The 22,157-nt window shown below is 42.5% G+C and overlaps 1 protein-coding gene across 1 annotated transcript; it reads right to left on the reverse strand.

Moving 5' to 3' along the window:
- Positions 1 to 65: 65 nt before the first annotated feature.
- parvaa (parvin, alpha a) lies at positions 66 to 21,924 on the reverse strand. The gene is made up of 13 exons (XM_079162156.1): positions 21,640 to 21,924; positions 15,217 to 15,306; positions 14,122 to 14,192; positions 13,424 to 13,526; positions 13,192 to 13,332; positions 9,258 to 9,373; positions 9,056 to 9,114; positions 7,314 to 7,333; positions 7,141 to 7,202; positions 5,860 to 5,928; positions 5,602 to 5,703; positions 3,370 to 3,442; positions 66 to 1,379 (listed from the first exon to the last, which is right to left on the reverse strand). Exons 1-13 carry the CDS (start codon positions 21,773 to 21,775, stop codon positions 1,303 to 1,305), a joined length of 1,119 nt encoding a protein of 372 aa, XP_079018282.1. The 5' UTR covers positions 21,776 to 21,924; the 3' UTR covers positions 66 to 1,302.
- Positions 21,925 to 22,157: the final 233 nt, after the last annotated feature.

Here is a 22,157-nt window from a genome sequence, read left to right on the forward strand (position 1 = left end):
TGTTATTTGAAAAAAAAAAAAAAAAAGTTAAATTGCCTTGAAAGTAGAACACAACACATTTAATATATGCAGTCAATTTTTTATTTGTCTTGCAGAAAAGAGGAAAATCTAATGTGTATTTAAAAAAAATTATGGTTTTAAACCACAAAAAGCAGAGTTAAAAAAATACAATAGAAGCGAATGGCTGCTGATTAACACCTTTATATGATTTACAGTGTGAATACAACAGAGCTTTGGTCAGATATTTCAAATGTCCCTCCACACATGGAAAGGGAATCTGGAACGTTAAGACAACTGGGGAGCACGTGCATCCCAATATTATGTGTTGGGAGTCGCTAGCTGTGTTCACACGTCTTAATAAAGGCACTTATGAATGACATAAACAAGAGCGGAGAAAAAAAATAAAACAGCTGGGAAAGTAGGAAAGAACAAGTGTCTCAAAATGTACAGTAAATACAGTTAAACATTTTCTTTTATGGATTAAAAGATACAAGTGTTGTTCATCTTTGTGATAACAACGCAGGGTGACAGAATTGATTACAGAATTACCTCTACGACTTAAGTAAACATTACCATTGGCTATCTTATTTAGTTCATAGATGTCCGTAGGACTGTAAAGCAATGCCCAATTTACAATAAACAGTAATTTTGTCAGATGTACGGAAGCCCTGAAAGGCCAGTGAAAAAAAGTCTGATCCTAACGGTTTTCTCTCCTGTGTTTATGACTTGAGAGCTGGTAGAGAATAGGTTTTGCCAGGATACTTTTTCAATGCTCATTTAGCCGACAAGAGACCAAAATGCACCACTATCATATGTATATGTGAATAGGACCAAAAGCATTTGTGTTTTCTTCCAGCTGGGTTTACATTTCTCATAAAACTCACTTGGAAGTTCTATTGTAGAACACAGGGTTGTGGTGCACTTCAGCTTTGTGTTGCCCAAATGAGTATTACACTTAAAAAAATAAAATCACCTTCCAAAATGTAGTTTCAAAGATGGGAAAAATAAGTAAGAAATTTAAAAAGATTATCCTGTTCTTTAGTTATAAACACAAGAGAAAAAAACATTTCAATCACATGGGTCAACACATTTTTTTTGTCCTGCATGCCTCTCAGGGCTTCCATTAAATTGTCTCTGCAGGAAACAAAATAAAACACAATATCCAACGGGGACAAAATGTGATGCATGCATTCAGATTAAAACAGACTTCTACAACAAGTAAAAGGAGACGCATATCTTTAAGCTTTAACCTCCAACATGTGGTCCGTGGTATAAAGTGATCCCTCCTGCTACACCCGGTGCTCAGTCTACGTTCCTGTACCTGGTGAAGAGGTTGTAGAGGACGCGCAGTGTCGATTTAAGGTCGCAGTTCACTATGTCTGGAAAAAACAGGAAAACAAACAGAGAGATAAGTTGTATATAGACATACATCCAGTGAGAGTAAAGAGATTGTCTCTACAATAACATCCACAAAAACAAGGGCAGTGCTGGAGTATAAAGGCTAATTTCACACTTAAACGGGTTTTTAGAGCTATAAACTAAATGACATGACTGTACTGTGATGAAACACCAATGCTGGAGTTAATATTGACATTTCTTAGCAAATTTATAAAGAATTTGGTTGAAAATGGCTCAAAATCCAAGTTTATTACTATCCAAATCTCACAATGCCAATTCTCAGATAGATTTGAACATTTGGGACTAATCTACGTCATGACATGAAAGACATCCTCTAATCAGACCCCCCTCCTCGCCTCTCCCCACAGCGTCTATTGCTTTTAGTTTTTTAGAAACCTCTGTGACGCAATAAAATCACAGCACGGCCCATTGTGTAAATTTCCCCACTGCGGGACTAATAAAGGATTATCTTATCTTATATTATTTAGCGGCTGGCTAGTTAGCTAGCTAATGTTAGCTCGCTAAATCCACCATGTTTTCATGCTAACGTTACGCTGCTCCAAAGCTGGCGTCCGCCCCCCCCCCCGCAGAATAGACTCCTAACCGTGAGAGTGAGGCGGAGGGATGTATGTAATTCTCGTCTCATTGGTGGTCTGACAAACAAATCAAATTCGGTGCCCCATGCCATGTCGCTATTTTCCAAGCTACTGAGCTAATTTTCTTTAAACTACCTCAAGGTTTTTGTCATACAAAAGTGGGCTGGTGTCATCTCTTAGCCCCTTGCCCATTTTTTTGGATCAGGTAGGATGAAACTTAATTTTGGAGTTGAAAGAAAAATATCCTGCTGTGTTACAATGAAGAAAATGACAACACGTGTTGTGTAGCACACAGTTCTTATTTGACAACATAAGCACACACAGAACAAACCGCTGGTGTCTGAACTCACAACTGCCACAGCAGAAACAGGGAATTCAGCCCAACTCAACGAGGTAAGCGTGCTAGTATTAATGTTACCGTTGTAGCTAACGTTTGCTAAGTAGACTGTTTGATGGTAATGTTACAGCTAATGCGAGGTAACCGGTCAGCAGACTATGTTTACCACCTACTTACTCCTCTTCATCCCCTATGGGTAATAAGACTGCAGTGAGAGCTCTTCATTTTTGGGAGCCCTATATCTGCAAAAACTTGTTTTTTGACCAAATGCTACTTTTTACACATTAAAAAGGAAATCTAAAATTGTACTAAGCTGCATTGTGAATGTCAAAATTAATCATATGTGCAAATTATAAATGAACCGATAAACCGATTTAAAAAACTAATTTTAAAGCAAAAACACAAAAAATATTTTTGAGGTTTTATTAAGGTAAATGGTCACTTTAAATGATCTTAAGTAATGATGAAACTAAGATTTAAATGTGGGATGGCTTATGTTGTATTTCGGTTCTGGGCAGTGTCACATTCCTGCCTCTCTACAGCTAAATGGCTTGTATCCTTATATTTTAGATCCTTTTAGTGTACAAATAAATGAACCATATTAAAGTTGAGCTGGGGAGCGCTTCATCAAAAAAAGCACTCCCAGTATGTGGGCTCTGTTTCTATTACGACATATCCCTGCTGTTGACAGGCGAGCCTCTGGCCTTTGATTTTTGCTTGATTATCTTTTCCTGCTATTAGTTTGACATAGTTTTTTCCCCCATGATTGGTTGCCTAAAAAGTAGTGGCGCCTTTCTGAAAAGTTAAGAGATTTTCAACTATAAGCGCTCGGAGCGGCTGCACAAAATAGTCCCAGCACTCTGAAAAAAGTGCATTGTTTTTTTCTCGAGGGGGTCACATACCTCCTCTTTGGGAACAGTTAAAAAAAAAGACTCCAAAATAAGGTGTGCCAAATTTAGGCCACAGCTGTAACTTCAATGTGTCAGATAGTTAATAGGTAACAGAATCGGTACACTCCTAGTTGATTGTGCGTCCTACCCTCTGGTCGGGGCTTCGGTCTCTCCAGACCTCCGTCCTGCATCAGCTCAAAGGAGAAGGACACGTTGTGGACCTGCAGAGAGAGTTACGAGGCCGTTAGGAACCACGTACGCTACCTTCAAACACACACACACACACACACACACACACACACACACACACACACACACACACACACACACACACACACACACACACACACACACACACACACACACACACACACACACACACACACACACACACACACACACACACACACACACACACACAGCTCCTCGCTGATAAGGGACCAGTGGACACTGGTTGCTAAATCCCACAATACACTGGGGGGGGTCGATTCAATCGTGCTACCACAGCTTCCTGTGCTGGCAAACAACACCGCTCTGTTCTGTAAGAACTTAAGCCTTCAGCAGCTGCACAAACAACTGGTTTATCAATGGACACATGTCGGCGGTGTCACTCGAAAAACTCCCAAGAAATTCATAGTGGCATTAAAAGCCAAAGTTGTGTTGTGCACGAGTAACACGTGTGCAGTGTAGGAAAATGAACACAATGGGCCGTACCGCATTTATGCCATTATTATAGGAAGAAACACACATGCTGGAGATGTTGGTCATCAAGGGGTTTTCTTGATAACTGAGTGATGCCAAAAAAAAAATGCATTATTTTGTATTTTTCGATCTTTACACGGAGACAGCTCTGTGGAGGAAACTAGCAAAGACGTCTGAGCAAATCTGACTTTAATAAAAAAGAGTGAAAGAGGAGGAAAACCAATCAGAGGGAAGAGATAGAAAGAGTTGAAAGATGTTTTTCTATTCTCTGCCCATTATATGTGTGTGTGTGTGTGCCTGCTTTGATGTACTAAAAGCTTTGCCCAACAAGGGCTCATTGTGTGAAAAGCGTGACCTTAGCCTTCTAATACAGTCAAAAAGAAAAGGAGAGAGAATGACCCTTAAGTAGAGATCTACTGAGCAGAAGCAGGAGTGCTTTCTTGGTGCCTCGCGCTACTTTTCCCAGCCCACCCTTGGTGTATCATCGATAGGGCACGCACGCATGTGCACACGCGCACACACACGCACACACACGCACACACAGAGTAATAGAGCTGAGCCCCTAAGCCACTCCAGTGTTTCCCTGTGCAAAAGGAGATTACAGATGCTGTGGGGCTGGTGCCTGTTCTTCTGGGCCAGGAGTGTCTGTGTGTGCGTGTGTGTGTGTGTGTGTGTGCATCGTCGCACCGATGCCCATTCTGCTTGGCGGCTTGGCAGGGGCCCTCTGGCCAAGCCCCAAACAAAAGGCTACTGTGGTGTCTCCGCAGATCGCCCGTTCAGAATGCCGCGGTACAGCGGAGGCCAATGGAGAGGAGAGATGGCTCCGCACTTGCTGAATGGGCTCCGGGGGGGCGGGGGGATGGCATTTTATCGGGGCAGTCGAGAGGAGAGCGCTGGCTCCGAGCACGCGGGCTCCTCAGATATGAAGTATTGGATTCATTCGGGAGTGATTTTTTCAAACGACAGGTCGAGACTCGTTTCTCGCAGGTCTCGAAATAGAAATGATCAGCTATGTCAATACGGTGGCATTTACAGCGTGTCCACAACACAGCAGAAAATATATACCGTAATATTTGCGTATATCCACCAATTGTAGTCCTTTTGTACTGCACACTGTTCGCCCAATGGACATGAACACCGCCGGAGACTGTTAACCTAAAAAAATCGCCTCAGGAATGTTACGACCCAAGAAACAGCGGCTCATCCTGAGTCTCAGCCAGACATTTCTCCGTTCTCGGCCGATATGGACGTGTCTTTTTTGGGATTAAAACATAAATTTTTAAGGATTCGGATATTCTACAGTATTATTGTTTGTATTGTTATTTTCTATTGAATTCGGTGTGGAAAAGCAAATTGTAATCCCGAGGATTGAAAAATAAATAAATGGCAGCACAGTAGTATTATAAGTAATTTATGTTCAATAGTGAATTGAGAAGTTGGTGTGGACTCCCTCCAAGGTCAAACAAGGTCGCTGTTGGAAACCATAGTAACAGATGTTTTAGACCAGAGCTGCTGTCCTCCATGACGAAGTAAACTAAAAACTCGTCCATAGCTTTCAAGTCAACAACCAGTGACTGTTTGATACTTAAAATATAGGTTTTTGGTGGAGCGCTCCTGTAAAAGTCCAGCTCACAACATTTTAATTTTAATTCAAAATAAAAAAAAATCACACTTTCACCTTTTGGTCAAAATTCTCTGGTGTGAGGAAAAAGTTGTAGAGCGGCACAAAGTATCCCTCCAACAGCCCCATCAGCAACACCAGATAAACGCCGTCTGCAAACTGAGACAAGCACAGGCCGGTTAACAGACTGCATGCTGGTTAACAGTGGTGACATATCGTTTAAACAAGTTTAACAGATTTAGAAAAAAAGGGTGCATTATCTCAGGTATGTATTGTGTATGAGCTTTGAAAACGGTTGTCCCGTGTGTGAAGTACCTGTGTGTCCAATTCAGACACCTCTAGGTTGAGCTTGTTGAGGTGTTTGTTCACAAAAGTGATCAATGTCTGAGAAAACACAAAAGGAAAAGTTCTGTCACGACATCTACACATACCTTGTAGACACACACAGATACATTAAAAAGACATTAAAGCATCTTGGTCTTTGGCAGCCATATTGGAGGTCCTCCACGCTGTGGCAAAAATGGTAAAAAGCAACACGTGCTAATAAACTCAATGGGACTGATAAGACGTGAAAATGAAGACCTGGTTTTTACTGAGTGTCACAACTTTGGAGAATTATTTTACACCTATTTATTTATCTGTGTTTGGTGTTTTAGCAACTAAACTACAGTATTTGGTCTGCTCTCACTATTTTAAATGATTTGAGCAATATCTTACACATCTATAAGAACCTAATAGTTTAACCAAAAATACTAAACTTAACTCAAGGTCCACTTACTATTGTATTTTTTCTCAGGCTTTCAATCGCATATCAGCGGATGGAGTTTGCTCAGTTGTCCAGCCGCGTCCTTGACAACTAAGAATACTCCATCCGACAAAGACCTTTGGATGGGATGGAAAGTCCCAGAAAAGAAGATAGTAAGAGGACCTTGAGTTTTTACCAGCAAACATATTCCACACATGAGGCTACGCAATTTCATACATACAATTGAAAAAGGAATCTCACAGGAATAGTATACAGCCAAGTTACTCTTCTCAGTACGTACCGTGGTGACAAACTACTTTTTAATGAAAGTAATGTGACAAGTTACTTTTAAAAGTAAAGTTACCCAGCACTGGTTGAGAATGAACTTTCACACTCAAGAATTTACTAGATTGGAAAGCTTGGCTGCTAATACAAAGCCAAAATACTTGCTTTCCCTGACATTGACTCCATCAAGTCCTGGACTGGTTTTGGAGTGAAGATCAAAGAGCAGGGATGTCTAGAGATGACACTATTTACCAAATCACAGTAACCCAAAATGACGGAACATATCTTACCAGATCATATGCAAATCAAACAATGGCTGACTGATCTATAATCACACCGCAAAACTCTAGTCAGGTCTGTATATTCTTGTGATCATTAATCAGGATCAATGACATTAGCTTGATAACTGTGCAGAGTAAAACCCGGACCATGGACTGGAGTAAAATGCAGAGTTTGTTATTTTTTGTACGTGTTTAGATGTAATTTGCCATAACTTCATCAGACCTCCATGATAGCTGCTAAATTTCAGATTGCCACTGTAAAAAAAAAAAGAAGACCCTCAGTACCTTTTTGACAACATTTAGTTTATCTGGAGCGTGGTCAAACAGGGTGTCGAAAGCGTCACGCTCTGTGAAGAACAAAACATAAAAAATGTAAATACTTCCATCAAAAAAAATTGAATATTCTTGAAAAATAAGAAATAAAATCTCCAATAGACGCGTCTTTGTGGAGGACGTACCGTGTCTGCCAGAGAAAGCCCTGAGAGAAAAGAGGAAACACACAAATCAGAGGCAGCGGCTGCTTATTAACAATTTCACACTTGAGTATTCATAGAAGAAACGAGGGGGAAAAAATGAAAGGCGAGCGCTTCCACTCGACTCAGAGGAATGTCACAGAAAATGACAATACAATAATGCAGCTGGGGTGTCATAATTTGATTAACAATAAACACAGGTACACCTCGGGTATTCCGGAATAACCCGGGCATCGTCACTGGGACTCTTCACAATGACACATGCTATACAGCCCGATGTAATAATCTCCACAGCAGAACAATAGCGGTTGGGTGTTGATGCGGTGAATGAAGACGTGCCCTTTGTGTGCACGCAGGTGTTCTATGGGAATGGAGGGGCCACTCGCTTGCCTATTATTACAATGTTAGCACTTTGAAGGATGTTGCTGTTGGAAAGGGTCAGGTGGTTTTTTTTGTGTGAGTGTCTCAGAGGAAGAGATATCGCAGTGAGCAGGCCAGTGAGAAATGGCACACACGCGCACACGCACACGGAGGCACTCTCACACATGTTCATGGTGTAATCTGTGATGGCAAAGGAAGGCAGGTCTGGGCAACGGTCCTGGTGGTGTGGTAATAACCGTATTTCCACTGTGACCGTGTTTGTATGTGTGTGTGTGTTATTAACAGTGTATCCATCTACCGTGACAAAATGTGTGCGCTTGTGTGTGTGCTGGCCCGCCGTTATCTCCCTCGCTGCTGCCGTCAGGCTGCAGGACAGCCTCACAGGGAGACAATAAGTGTGTGTGTGTGTGTGTGTGTGCGCTTTAAAACTGTCTAATTCTTCAGCTAAGGGTGCCATCACATATCTTGTTGAAATACAATGGTTGTCGATTCAGCGTTGCACAATATTTGTTCTCAGAGTGTGTGCTGCACAGTTGTGTTTGCAGGGGAAAGAAGATATTCAAGGTCCCAACCACAGTCGAGAAACCCATTGACAGGCTGTTTATTTTTAAGGTTCGGCATCAAGCATACGTGTATAAATGCTTTTGTGCTACTTATTAGGGTCAGGCGATCGGATGAATCTGCGATTAGCTGAGTATATCGTTTGTTGTTGTTTTTTGTCATTTTATTTTGCTAGTTTAATGGTCTGCCTCCGAAGAACGAGCAACGCGGCTGCTCAGCGATGAGGAGATAAAGAGGCAGCGTGTAGAGCCGGCATATTTTCACGCCTAACGCGGGGAATTACTGGCTTGTTTCGACCAAATCAGAGTCGGTGATTGTCGGAACAGTGGTGAGACTAACCGAGACGGGTTCTGGTGAGTTTTATTTTTTGTTTCCGTCAAGTTTGAATGAGGTGTGTTTTTAGGAGGTGAGTTAATGGGGCACTAAAGCTACGTCAGTCTTAGCTCTGTGAAAGAGAGAAACTTAAAAGCAGAGGGTGTGCGGTTCCATTTTTTCTCATTCATTTTCGTCTTTTCATGTGTTTTCAGCAATATTTTCTAACATGTATGATGTGTTTCGACTAAAAACTATCTCAGATTTGACTTGATCTGGACTTTTTGATTTAACATGTGTGGGCTCTAAAATAATGACTCCACGTTTAGATTGGTTCCCAATAAGCCGCACTTTCACCGCGCAATTTGGTCCGCCACCGGCTCCATTTACGGCACAAAGGAAGCGCGTCGACCGTTGCACTACCAAATGTGTAGTGAGGTATGAAAATTAGTGAGGTAGCAGAGCGTACTTACTCCGTGTTTCCGGTGATTTCTTCTTGAATTTGTCTGGACTGAAGGATGCCCTCTCTTTTCTGAAAGACGGATGTAGGGCCAACGATGAATTCACAGCAGTGGAAGAGTGAAGGTTTTAAAACCAACATCCTCCATAATAGCGATGACTTGTTATGCTGTTAAGTAAGTAGTAAAAAGCCTTTAAAAGCAAGGTTCCACCCACCTGGACGACCACCACTTGAATGGAGACGTGGTCAGGCAATCTGATCGGCGCTCTGAAGTGCTGCGACAGCGCCACCAGCAGGTGCAGGATAGCAACGATGCTCTTCGCGTGAACGGCTAACGGGAGGAGAAGGGAGAGCAAAGGAATCACAGAAAAATATCATGGAAGTGACACAAGAAGGTAGGTACATTTAAAGCCAGTAACCATCCCCATCCGTACACCGGCTTATTCATTTACGACCTTTCTAAATCTACTCATGCTGGTTCCATGCCTGCATGTACATCAAGTGTGTTATGTGCAGTATTTGCATTCGGCGTCTCCACCAGGTGTGTCTGCAACGACCACTGACATAATATTTGACTGAAAGATCACAAACCACAATTGGCTACCCGCCCGTCTAGACCGCAAACGTATCAGACGTGTTTTTCACTCGAGTCAGTCGGCAGTCGATAGCAGTATAAATCAGGAAATAAAAAGATGTTTTGAGTAAAATGTGGGTCAGTGAAACCACGAAAGGTCCTCAGGAATGTGGCCATAAATAATATGCAGTTTTAGTGCAGCAGAATGCGAGATTGCCTGCGGACAGACACAGAGATGCAGACCCGCACAAATACTCACTCACGACCAATCTCATTATCTCCTGGCGGAGACAATGATGGATAAATTAATAAATAAGGATCAGGAAAAAAAAGATATCTGCGAGCTGTTTGGCAATTTCATGCGGGTGCCAACAGGTGTACCTCATAAACTCGGAGAAACTCAAGCGGTTGAGAGTAAAGTACCCTCCTGCCATCTAGTGGATCTTTTTGTTGTTTAACAGTTTGTTTCCCATCGACCGGGGAAATAAGTTATTGTTATTACATATGAAATAAAAAATATAGCATGCTTGATAACCATGCAGTCATATAAGTCAAATAATCAGTAAAAAAGTAAAAATACTAGAGATAAAGATTCTGAGGAGTCTGGGTGAGCACCTCGACGTAGGCAATGGGTCGCAAAATAACAAGCAACATATTTTTATTATTTTCCAACCTTAAAGGAATTTATAATTTTAAGTTTTAGACGGCAAGGTCACGCAGCTTCCGTGGTAAATACAATCAAGATGCCAAAAGCTGCCTTGGAGTGATAAAAAAAAAGGTCACAAATATACAAGCTTTTGTACAGGATGAGAGAACGACTCGAATTCTGGTGAGTGTCTGCAGCCTAAAGTCAAAAAGAAAGCCTGTTCAGTCAGACATGCTGAGTCTTTAGTCAACCGAACAAATAGGATTTACCTTTGGATACACAATCAGGATCAATTAGGTTCCCAAAGCAAGCCTTTGATTGTACCCTTGGTAAAAACCTATTACGTCCTCACTGCATAAGAGGATCCAAATAAGATACATCAGGAAAAAGTGTTTTTTGAAAGAAGGAAGACAAACAAAAGTGGATTTATTTAAAAGAAGGGCTCCTCAAATAAAAGGACCGCAAAATCAATCGCATCGCATGTTATTCACCTGCGCTCTTTAGCATTTTCTTCTTTTTTTCCCCACCTCCGGCTCATATGCACGTTACGGCTAATGACGTAAGTAAAAAGCCTGATGGTAATTAGCGCTCGCCGTGTCGGATAAAAGAGCGCCGTCAAAGGAGAGGTGGAGAGCTCTTATTGACGAGCACCGGCTATTATTCTCAATCTCAAAGCTCACAGCTCAATAAGAAGGACATTAATCCAATGGCAAGAATATTCAGACATCGAAAAAAAATCCTGTGAGTGGAGGTTTAAAAAAAAAAAAACTCTCCAAGAGGGGAAGTCAGGCTGAGAGCTAGATTATTTTAAGGATGTACATCACTTCATTTTGAATGTCATTATAGTACGGTAACGTTACATTACAGCAGTGGTGGGCCGTCAGGGCCAGCAAGGCCTTCTCTGCTGGCCTAGACAGAATCACAAAGTTATAGCTATTTTATAATTTAATAATTTTTCATAAATACACTACACCCATTAGCTTATTTTCTCATTGCACAGCTACTGTCTTCCTCAGTTGCTCTGCTTCCAGTGCAGCTTGTTTTAAGTAGAGCAGGGGTCTCAAACTCATTTTCACTCTGGGCCACATCAGCATCATGGTTGCCCTCAAAGGGCCGGTTGTAAATATAAGACTGTGTAAATGTAACTACTCCTAACATTTTGGTAAATAGCGGCAGTGTTTCACCTAGGTTTACGACTTTGGGGGGGGGCTACTCGCAGGGGAACGACTGTTGCCGGGCTGGGTCGGGACAGAATGCTGGACCTTCGCTAGCGGAGGGGGGGGGGGGGGGTGCTGCTCGCGGGAGAGCGACTGTTGCAGCTCCACCACATCTGCTGGTGGGAGTGTGCGCGATACAGGGAGCAGAGGATAATTGTAAATTGTATCGAGTCTAACTTTTAATTTTTTTCTTTTTGCTGGCGGATTCGCGGGCCACATAAAATGAGGTGGCGGGCCAATTTGACCCCCGGGCCGGGAGTTTGAGACCCCTTAAGTAGAGCTTTTATCCAATCAGATTTCACCTCTATGTTGTCTCTAGGTTAAAAAAATCTGCCCGGAGGCCTTCAGACTCACAAGTGAATCCCTTTGCAGTTTAAGTAAATTGGGAGGCTCGACTGTCTTCACTGGCTTCCATGAATCGAGAAGGACTTCTTACTGGAACTAAAATGCACGGATGTACTGAACAACCGTGGGATTAAACTCTTTATTAACAAAGAAAGGAGGATGGACTTTGTCTTTAAATAGTGAGCAGCTTTGGTAAGTTAACTGCGTTTGTTTTTACAGCTGCAGTAGCTTTAATATGCTTGTTAATATATTATTATTTGTACAAATTGTTTTTATGAATATGGATTTTTGTTTGGCTTGTTCTGATTCTGATGTGATAGGAACCATTGTTACGTCCTATGTTGCTCTGGGCACACATTTAGTCGGTGCACAGCAACAAGAAGACACGTGAAGCGGCAGAAGTCGATATACTCCACGCAAAGTGTTAAAGTTAAAGTGTTAGAGTTAAGTTTGAGTTAAAGTGATCATCTTTTGAAGATTCATGTGTTTTCAAGTGGACTCATTTTCCCTCTCGGTGTTGACAGACGAATAAATCCGTCACTAACAAGAATTAAGGTGTCGTGTATTTCCTGGAGGTAGTGATCGTAGCGTTACTACTGTGTTAACTTGTCTATTTCATATTGTTCCCACTGATGTGAATAATATTTGAATGGCCCGTGCTCTTCAGTGTGTGGATGAATACGTGCGATAGCTCCGCAGGTTTTTTAATGCATTGCCCATTCATTACGCAGCTCGTATTCGTGTATCTGCGCTCTGCAGTTAGTGTATTTGTAGGTGTTGAGCTTAATTTTTACGCGAAACAAATAATGGCGTCATGATGAGGTTCAACTGCAGCACTGAAGGCCCAGGTATAAAATGCACGGACCGCCACTGCATTACAGGATAATGTTACTGGACCGTAACGCTCTGTGCGTTGAGGACTTTTTTTCGCGTCTGACCACAAGTGTAATGTTTTTGATACTGTCGTTACTTTCTCAATGGCCACGCCGCTGACAACTTCGCCTCCGTCTTTGCAGAATTTAGTAAAGAAATGGTTTTCCCTGCCCAGACCAATGACTTAAGGCCTTTACACATAAGGAATACAAAAATTTAATTCAAATTCAAACGACACCCCTGCGAATGTTTTGCATCCAAAATATTCCAATTGGCGAAAGTTGCAACACTTTTTCAATATAAGATTCGCTAGGTTTTTATATGCAGAAATGAATTTGCCGCGCAGGGATCAGTTAAGAACCGATCTCATCTTTACAAATGTTACATAACAGCATATTGTGTTTTCAAAAACAGTCTTTCGAAAGAAAGAAGTCTTGCATAAAAAACCGACGTAGATCACAGTAAAAAAGTGAAATATTAGAAACTGTCCTTACAGTCAACATTCCAGCGGATGTTCCTGGTGGAGAGCTTGAGCGAGTCGTTGATGCGCTCCAAAACCGTCTGCAGCTTCTGTTTCTGGGCGATCTCCGACTGGGTCACCTCCGCCACGTTCAGCTTCTCGCCTTCCAGTTTCTCTGGAGCGCAGGGACACAGGCAACATATCTGTAAGTTACGAGACACAGCGACGGCCCTAAGAAATGCAGAGTTTAGTTCCTCGCTCCTCACCAAACAGCTTCTGCAGGACCTGTCCATCATACAGATCCTCGGCCAGATCCTTCACAATGATCCTCTCCCCCACCAGGACGTCGTTTATCCAGTCGATCAACACCTATGTGGGTGGAGTAAAAGACTGGTGATTAAAACTTGCTAAATTATTTTAGAGGGTTATTTCTCTCGACATTTTAAGCCGCTGTAGCTCCAGATTTACTTGCGTGGGGTGTACTGTCCGTCTTGGCAGATTAGGGGATGTCTTTTGCAGTTAGTCCAGCTGAATGTGCCTATGAACTGCTAGTTTGAAAGATTTTTTCTACATTGAATTTGAGTCTCTCGGAACTTGGGCTTTCCAAGCCATGCCAGTGCTGATTGGGCGATACGCCGGAGATGATTGTCCTGCTGGGATATAAAGCGTTGCCCCAATCTGAGGCCTTTGGTAGCCTAACAAAAGTTCCCCTTGAGAATATACCTGTTAAAACTCCAGTGATTGCTCATCAAGCCTCAAGTTTTTAAGAAGGGATGGTGTAACATGTGTGATGAGCTTTGCTAAACGGGAACATTGTGCCCTACTTTTACACTTTTCACACTTCTTATTAGCTCTTTATTTCGACTTACTTGTGTCCTTGGTTGCGAGTTATGAGGAGATGCAGCATTAATTAATTTCACATGCATCCGAGATAAACGGCAGGCTGAATAATTTGAAACCTCACCCTCATGAGTTCCTGCAGCTTGCGGTCGTTCTTGGAGTTGGGGTCCACCATGGTGCGCACTTCGTTCTCCTCTAATGGATGAGCCGAAACGGGATAAATGTTAGAGCTGGGGGGGGCAAGTTTGATTCTAAAGTGAGGAGGAAGAGCAACAGAACCCCGGCCTGCTCAAAAATAGCATTTATCTGCTTCTTAAAAAGGAATACTTCACACACAAAATGACATTTCTATATCAGTTACTCACCCTGTGTTACCTTTAATTCTATAAAATATAATAATAAAAAATGAATCCGTGCAGCCATTAGCTCCCGTGTCTCTGCTTCGTTCTGTGAAAAAAGTCTCTAGAAGCGTCTATGACGAATTTGTAATGATTTCAGTTTTGGCCAATGGGTTTGACCCATGGGGGCGAGCCTCATAGTTTTGTATTTTTATAGGCTTAAAATTCTGTCAATCAACTCAAAGAACGTATCATTACACTCTCACACTCTTCCGGAATCAAATCTGTGTCACATGCGCAAATCGGCCAATCACAGGCTGTGAGGTTCATTTGCATTCTGTAAATCTGAAATTCAGACGAAAATGAGCCCTGTTTTACAGGTTATTATATGGCCCAGGCTCTCAAAATGATGCCAAACTGCTGTATTAGATAGATTGAACACCATTAGTGATAAAAGAAGTGAAATATATAGTTATATAGTATATAAAAGTACAAATAAACGTCTGAAAGTACTGCTTCCAAAATCAGAATTGCCGTTGGCTGACCTCGGCTGATTTGGGAGAGTTTAGGCCTTCGTCTGCATCATTTAAAATCAATAAAAGTGCTTTTTCTTTCAGGCAAACCTGACATTTTTTTATTTGAGCTGTGTGTTATATTCATTCAGCATTAACCAGTAACATATACACTGATATGTACACATATTAACAAACTATCACAATTGTTAGTGTTATAATTCCATTGAAATTATTCAAATAGACCTTGTAGTTAGCGAGATAAGCCCCTTTGAGTATGGGTATGAAATTTTCGAGCAGAGGCCTCAAAATAGGCTTAGGGTTTAAAAGGTTAATTAACAAAGCCTATCTGACGGTGTAGCCGTTTACCTAGCATGGTGTCCTCGGGGTCCAGCTCGTAGTGGGACGGGCTGAGGGGAAGGTTGATGGCATTGATCCCCTCTTCCTGAAGCTCAGACACTGTGTGAAAGAGTTACACACATTAGCATCATCGTCACATTCATTCAGACCAGTCAAACACTTGTGAGGACGCTGGCTTTTAATTGTTGCCTTTCCTGTGATTTTCAACCGTATATTTCAATAAATATCACTTTAATAGCCTGAAATAAAAAGTAAAGCTAGTAACGCTAACAAAGTTTATCCCCCGACCGCGTAGCCAAATGTATCCAGAGTGTGTCTGGCTTTGAAGCCACTGTACATGCCAATCATTTGATACCTGCTACATGAGAGACAAAGAAAAAGGACGGGATACCTCCCTGAATAAGTTCGGATGACTCCATAAATGCCCCCCCCCCCCGCCCCCGATTCCACAACCAACCGTTAGTGGACCCTCCGTTGAGAGAGCCCCCTGACGTCAGACCAACACGGAGCCTTGCTGCTTCCTGCTTCGCAGCGGGCTTTTATAGAAAACCCAGCATGCCATTGTTCTCAGTGTGTCAGATACCTGAGGAGGCTTGATCACTGTTGAGAGTGTGTGTGTGTGTGTGTGTGTGTGTGTGTGTGTGTGTGTGTGTGTGTGTGTGTGTGTGTGTGTGTGTGTGTGTGTGTGTGTGTGTGTGCTGAAGAGCATGGAGTGAACATCCTGTGCATTTCTCTGTATTCACTGGAATAACATCCTTTCAATCAACACCATCCACAAGTGCTCGCATGTGCACAGGGGGTGGATGGGAATATTCCTTCAGAGCGACACGCTCTTTTCAGCCGCCGTTGAGAGGATGTTGCATGAAAAGTACAAAGAATAAAAGTAAATGAATTCGAAACTGTCAACTAAAAACCTTCGGAGAACACATGAATGTTGTAACTATTTATGCAAATATGGATTTTTTTAGAATGTTATAAATGGACGTCTAGGTTTATTTGGGCCGGCAAATGAACTGGTCGGATTTAAAGAGAGACTGCAGAACGTTTGAGAGGAGAAACAACATGTTGGTACTCTTACAAATGACCCAATCATAGACTATATAAGAAGTGGACGTAGTCATCGCGATATCACCCATTGGTTTGTGGACTGCTGTTATGAAGCCTCAAGTTTTGCTGTCGCAGTCTTGGATTACGGCCGTCGCCATGTTTGTTGTTGTTTTTTTGCAACCGATAAACAGAATTTACCATATTTGGAATGGAAGCAGCAGTGACCTGTCAATCACAGCAAGCCCGCACTAAAGCATAAGACTTGAACTAGAGATTGAGATCATAAACTCATGTTGACAATATTTACTGAGGTAATAAATCCAGAGAGAAGTAGAGTCACTTTCTCATAGACTTATATACAATCAGACTTCTTGTAACCAGAGGAGTCGCCCCCTGCTGGACAGAAGAGAGAATGCAAGTTTTAAGACATTTGAAATTTTATTATACATATAAATGAAATGTAACTTCTGCATTTAACCCAGTATTTCTCAAACTGTGAGGCACGCCCCTCTAGTGGGGCGCAGTAGTATGCGCCCCACTAGAAATAAAATGCAGAATTTTTTTATTTCAAGGACTTTATTGAGAACTTCACATATTACAAAAATACAAAGTACACAGACATAAAACTAAGTCATTAATAAATACATGGCAAAATGCCTGTACTTTCGTGTAAATGTTTACGTTACGCCAAGATCCTTGGCGACTCACATGTGTAGCTTAGTGTGCAAAATGAAGAGACATTATCGAGATGACGTCCGACTCCACCCGGAGGCTGATGTTTACAGCTCAAACACTGAGTGAGTTCTGGCTCTGTGTGGAGAGGGAGCATCCACTCATCAGACAGAGGGCTGTGGGCATTCTGTATTCTGCTTCCCTTCGCCACATCCCACCTCTGTGAGATCGGCTTTTCTGCTGTTGCCTCTCAAAACAAAATACAGATCTAAGCTCAACATTGAGAGTGGCCGTATCAAGTCTGCAACCCCGTTTTAAAAAGATTTGTAGTGGAAAGCAGTCTGATTGCAGCCACTAATACTGATAAAACTTGATGGCTCACACATATGCACTAATTTTGTTTTTCACAGATTGCACTTTATTGTTATTATCTTGAAAAGATATTCAGTGCAAAGCAGGTTAATTGCAGCCACAATAAGCTATTTCTTGCCAAATATTAGTTATTTTTTGCAGAGATAAAACTTTATTTGCATTGTTCTGACAAAGTGATTGCAATTTTCTTTATTCTATTTGAAAAAGCACAGATGGAGGAGTCACAAAATGTTGTTATTTCAATAAAAGTTCAACATGGACCATTTTTTTACAATTTTGTTGGGGCATGAACATTTTTGTTTGAGAACCACTGGGTTAACCCATCCCTAGCTTATTGGGAGCAGTGGGCTGCTGAGAAGCGCCTGGGGAGCAGTTAGGCTTAGGGGTTTAATGTCTTGCTCAGGGACACTTCGGCACAGGACTCGAAGCAGCCAAGGATCGAACCGCCGACCTTGCGGTTGCCGGACGATCCTCTCTACTATCTCTTAGAATTGATTTTAATCAATGTAATCTCACTAACTACAGAATACACCTGAAACCTAAAGAGTCACCTTAGGTCATAGGGATATTGTCTCATACATTCACAACAGAAGAAGGAAGATGTTGAACAATAAATCTCTGTAAAGAAAAAGGGGGGAGTTCAAACACTTTTATGGTTACTGTCCACGGCTTGCAATTTACAGACTCATGCGGAAGTATGGCTGTGATAACACTACACCAATTAGCCCGATCTGTTATTACTGTAATTATCACTTGTGCTATTTACGGACGAGCAAGTACGTGGAAACCGAGGTTGGGTGTTAGTATGGTGGGTAGATGTATGACGCGATGCAAGGATGAAATGACCACGGTGTCACCTCTATTAACGCATTGTATATGTTCAGTGCCCCCTGGGTCGTAAAAATGAGAGTGTGTTCGGTTTAAATGACGTTAACAATAATACAAAAAGTCACATCGACGGACGCTTCTTTTGGAAACATGCAAGGAAAGAATGCACGCTGACGTCCCGTCCTACCCGGAGGGCAGAGCGCTCCACAGCCCATGTTGGTTTGTCCCCCCCCCCCCCCCCTCTCTTGGTCTGGAGCATCCTCTCCAGCCTTCTCCTCCACGGGCTGAGCTCACAAGTCTCTAATGCAACACCTGATCCCCAATATTCATTCTTTTGCTATTTTCACGGGAGGAACATAATTTACACATCACCTCTCCCGATTGGTGCGCTGCATTTGCACTATGTCCACGTCGCACGTCCTGCGTGCAACGCATCAGCCCTCGGTTGATGCTCTCAAAACCTCCTGCCCCCCCCCCCCCCCCCATCCCATATAGCTATATTCCCTCCCTCATTTCCTTTTCAACCCCCCCTCGCTCTCTCTGCACGGCGCGTGCGGCGACGGCCATAAACGTCACAAGGACCTCAATCTAATCAACGATCTCCACGAGAGCGACCGGCCCACGTTCTCCATCAAATCACAGAACACACTGCAGACATGCTACACACACTGCACTCAGTGCATACGTGTGTGTGTGTGGCGAGCATGAGCCAGCATGAATATAATGCGATTGCACGCACGTCCCGTACACAAAGGCCACCTGAGAGGGGGGGCTCAGCTGTGCAACAGCATCCTGAATGACACAACGTAATCATCCGATTGAAGGAGACCTTTCTCCTTGGATGATAAAAAAAAAAAACCTGGCCTTTGACGATGAATGCCATGCTCTCATGAAGTCTGCTGTATTTTCCAGAACAACGCAGCTATAAACTGAACCGGGCATTCGGTGTATTCTTATTTATAGCAGCTCCTTTGGTAATCAAAGACCGACGTAGAGAGGTTTTATAAGTAATATAAAAAGGGAATTGGAAGCTGCCGTTCTGTATCCGGTCCGTGACCTCTGACCCCTGCTCTGGGAATCAACCTCGCGACCTCTCCCCATAGGAGGAAATGGCATGAGGCGTTTGAGGGCTCTTTTCCCAGACATTTTTTGAGCCCTTAATGAACCCTTCCACGCGAGTCCGCATTTCCTGAGGACTTTGCCTGAGGGAAAATTCCCACAATTCATAGCGACATGACATTAAACGCGGCAAACAAAAGAGGACGGCACATGGGTGTTAAGCCAAATTTACGCGGAAACATCGAGGATTAAAGATGGTACACAAAAACAATGTAAGCAGAGATTACATTAAGGAGTTCTTCTACACTAATGCCATTTTATCTACCAGTCAGGCTTTAGAAAAAAAACAGCACTATTACAGCTGCACTGAAAGTAGTAAATGACATTTCAGTTGCTCTTGACAAAAAGCAACACTGTGTATCACTGTTTATTGATCTGTCTAAAGCATTTGACACAGTTGACCATGAGATTTTAAAGCTACGGCTCCTCAACTCAGGGCTCTCGGAGCAAGCGGTCGCTTGGTTCACGAGCTACCTTGAGAATAGGTCTCAGTGCATCAGATATGAGGGTCTATCCTCTGATCCTGCAACCATCTGTAAAAGTGTTCCACAAGGCTCTGTGCTAGGTCCACTTCTATTTACTATTTATATAAATAACCTGGACCAAAATGTTATGGACGCAAACTATCACTTATATGCTAAATGCTTTTAATGTTGTTCAAAATACACTATTTCAACTGAAACTTGTTCTAAATACAGATAAGACAAAACTTATGTTGTTTTCAAACCATCGGAGTAGACCACAGAACATCCCTTCGGTGGTCACTCTTGAAGGAGGTGAAATAGAGGTTGTTGATTCTTATAAATATCTGGGTATTTTGATTGATGACTCCCTCACTTTTCAGCCACATGTGCAGCACCTGGTGAAAAAGTTCAGGTTAAAACTGGGTTTTTATTTTCGAAATAAGCTGTGCTTTTCAACAAATGTAAAAAAAACGATTAGTTGCTGCTACTTTTTGACCTGTGTTGGACAATGGTGATCTTCTTTATATGCACGCCTCCACAAACTGCCTTCGGATGCTGGACACAGCTTACCATGCTTCACTGCGGTTCATTACAAATTGCGAATTGACTCACCACTTGAGTTATACTCTCGGGTAGGATGGCCTGCTTTGGCCACCCGGAGGCTCAGTCATTGGCACACCTTCATTTAGAAGTCTATCCTTGGTCTGCTCCCGAACTACCTGGGTGTCCTCATCATGCAGAGAAGTGTCGGACAATACTCTTTGCGTTCCCAGGACTTCCTCATGCTCACTGTCCCAAACGCCAGAACGGAATTGGGAAAAAGGGGCTTTTGTGTACTCCGCACCCTCATTGTGGAATATGTTGCAAAATGACTTAAAACTTAAAGAACTGATACCATTTACTGTTTTTAAATCAAAATTGAAAGCAATAGAGGCAGGTTCCCAAAAATGTAAATGTTTTTACATTTACATTTACCGAGTAACTCTGTTTCGTTACTCTCTTAACTTTTAGTTTCTTTTAACTTGTCTTGTTCTGTGTTTTCTGACTGTAACTATGTGTCTCTGACTTGATGTCTTGGCCAGGTCTCCCTTGAAAAAGAGATTTTTAATCTCAATGGGACTCTCCTTGTTAAATAAAGGGTAAATAAAAAATAAATAAATAAAAAATTATATTACACAGCTGGTTTATTCATTAACCATTTCTTTTTATAGCGGTTTTGACTAATGCATGAATAGATTATGTCACAATTACCTCTCATCTTGTGAGGCAAAAGCCTGGGAGACGTTTAAATCAGGGATTTTAAATATATAAAATGAATACCTACAATTGTACATAAAATGTAATGTCACTGTAGCGAGATACGACACGTGCTGTCCCAATTCGTATTTGCACCATTTCAAGCCCTTACAGTCTCTCACACTCGACCATTTAACAGGTGACGTCAGATGGGTCCCTTAAGGTTCAGGGTTTAGGGCGACACATCGGGCCCTCATGTTCCCACAGTGTCTGTGTGCTGTAGGAGCCTCAGGTCTGTAACGGGGCCCGTGTTTACTCTAGCCTCATTCCTTACTTATTACAGTAGTGGCAGATTCAATACCGTACATGGGTACAGACACACAGCCCGCGTCCATGAAAACACACACGAGTAAGCAACAGGTTGGAGTTTACGGTGTTTTCTTTAAGGTGAATAAATGTCCAAAGCTGAAACAAATGCAGCGCTAAACGTAAACTTGCTCTCTGAAATGTGGGTGCATAGTCAATTTAGAGAGTATTTCTACACTGCAAGACTGGCAATTGCTGGCGGTTATGATGTAAAATATTGGTGTTAACTTCAATAATTTCCTCTTCGCTTTTTGAAAACAATATAGCCCAATGAGACGGCGGACCGTTCCGTTAGTGTTCGAGCTCGTCGTTTCGCCAGCTGATTTACCTTCTTTAGCCTTTTTCCTTCTCGCCAAAGTTCCACCAAGTTTCCCCAGGAAAGAGTCGTCTTTCTTTCTGGAAGACGGGGATTTGGGCGTCGGGGACTTCGGAGAGGACGGGGACTTCTGAGGCGAAGAAGCCATCGTCGCGACGATAGTTTAATCCGGGACAGTTTTGACTGGAAAAAAAACCTCTCCGAGTTGTCGTTGTTATAAAAAGTTGAAAAAAAAAATCACCGTCCACTCCCTAAAGCGGAAACGGAATTCCAGACATTTTCTCCCGAAGTTGGCTGAAGAGAGTGGCCCCTCCTCCGTAGAGGAGGAGGAGTACTGGTGGAGCAGCTCGGAGGCTGCTGACCGCGGGTAGTGGTGTGAGCTCAAAGGTGGTCGGGTTCAGCTGCTGGCAGAGGGGGCACCAGGAGAAGCAGAGAGGTCCAAAAAAGCGAAAGTACAAATAGCTTATCCACGAGGGGTGGTGCTTCGCAAAGGGTTTGGACAGTTAACGCTAAATGCTACATTGGTAACG

Source organism: Pholis gunnellus (genome assembly GCF_910591455.1).
Source record: "Pholis gunnellus genome assembly, chromosome: 7".
In the NCBI taxonomy this organism is placed as follows: Eukaryota; Metazoa; Chordata; class Actinopteri; order Perciformes; family Pholidae; genus Pholis; species Pholis gunnellus.

Excerpts from the sequence above, each read along its gene's own strand:
- parvaa (XM_079162156.1), bottom strand. The coding sequence starts at position 21,775 with ATGGCTTCTTCGCCTCAGAAGTCCCCGTCCTCTCCGAAGTCCCCGACG. Across the intron at positions 7,203-7,313 it reads GGCTTTCTCTGGCAGACACG|AGCGTGACGCTTTCGACACC; the intron begins GTACGTCCTCCA and ends TGTTCTTCACAG. Across the intron at positions 5,929-7,140 it reads AACTAAATGTTGTCAAAAAG|ACATTGATCACTTTTGTGAA; the intron begins GTACTGAGGGTC and ends GTGTTTTCTCAG.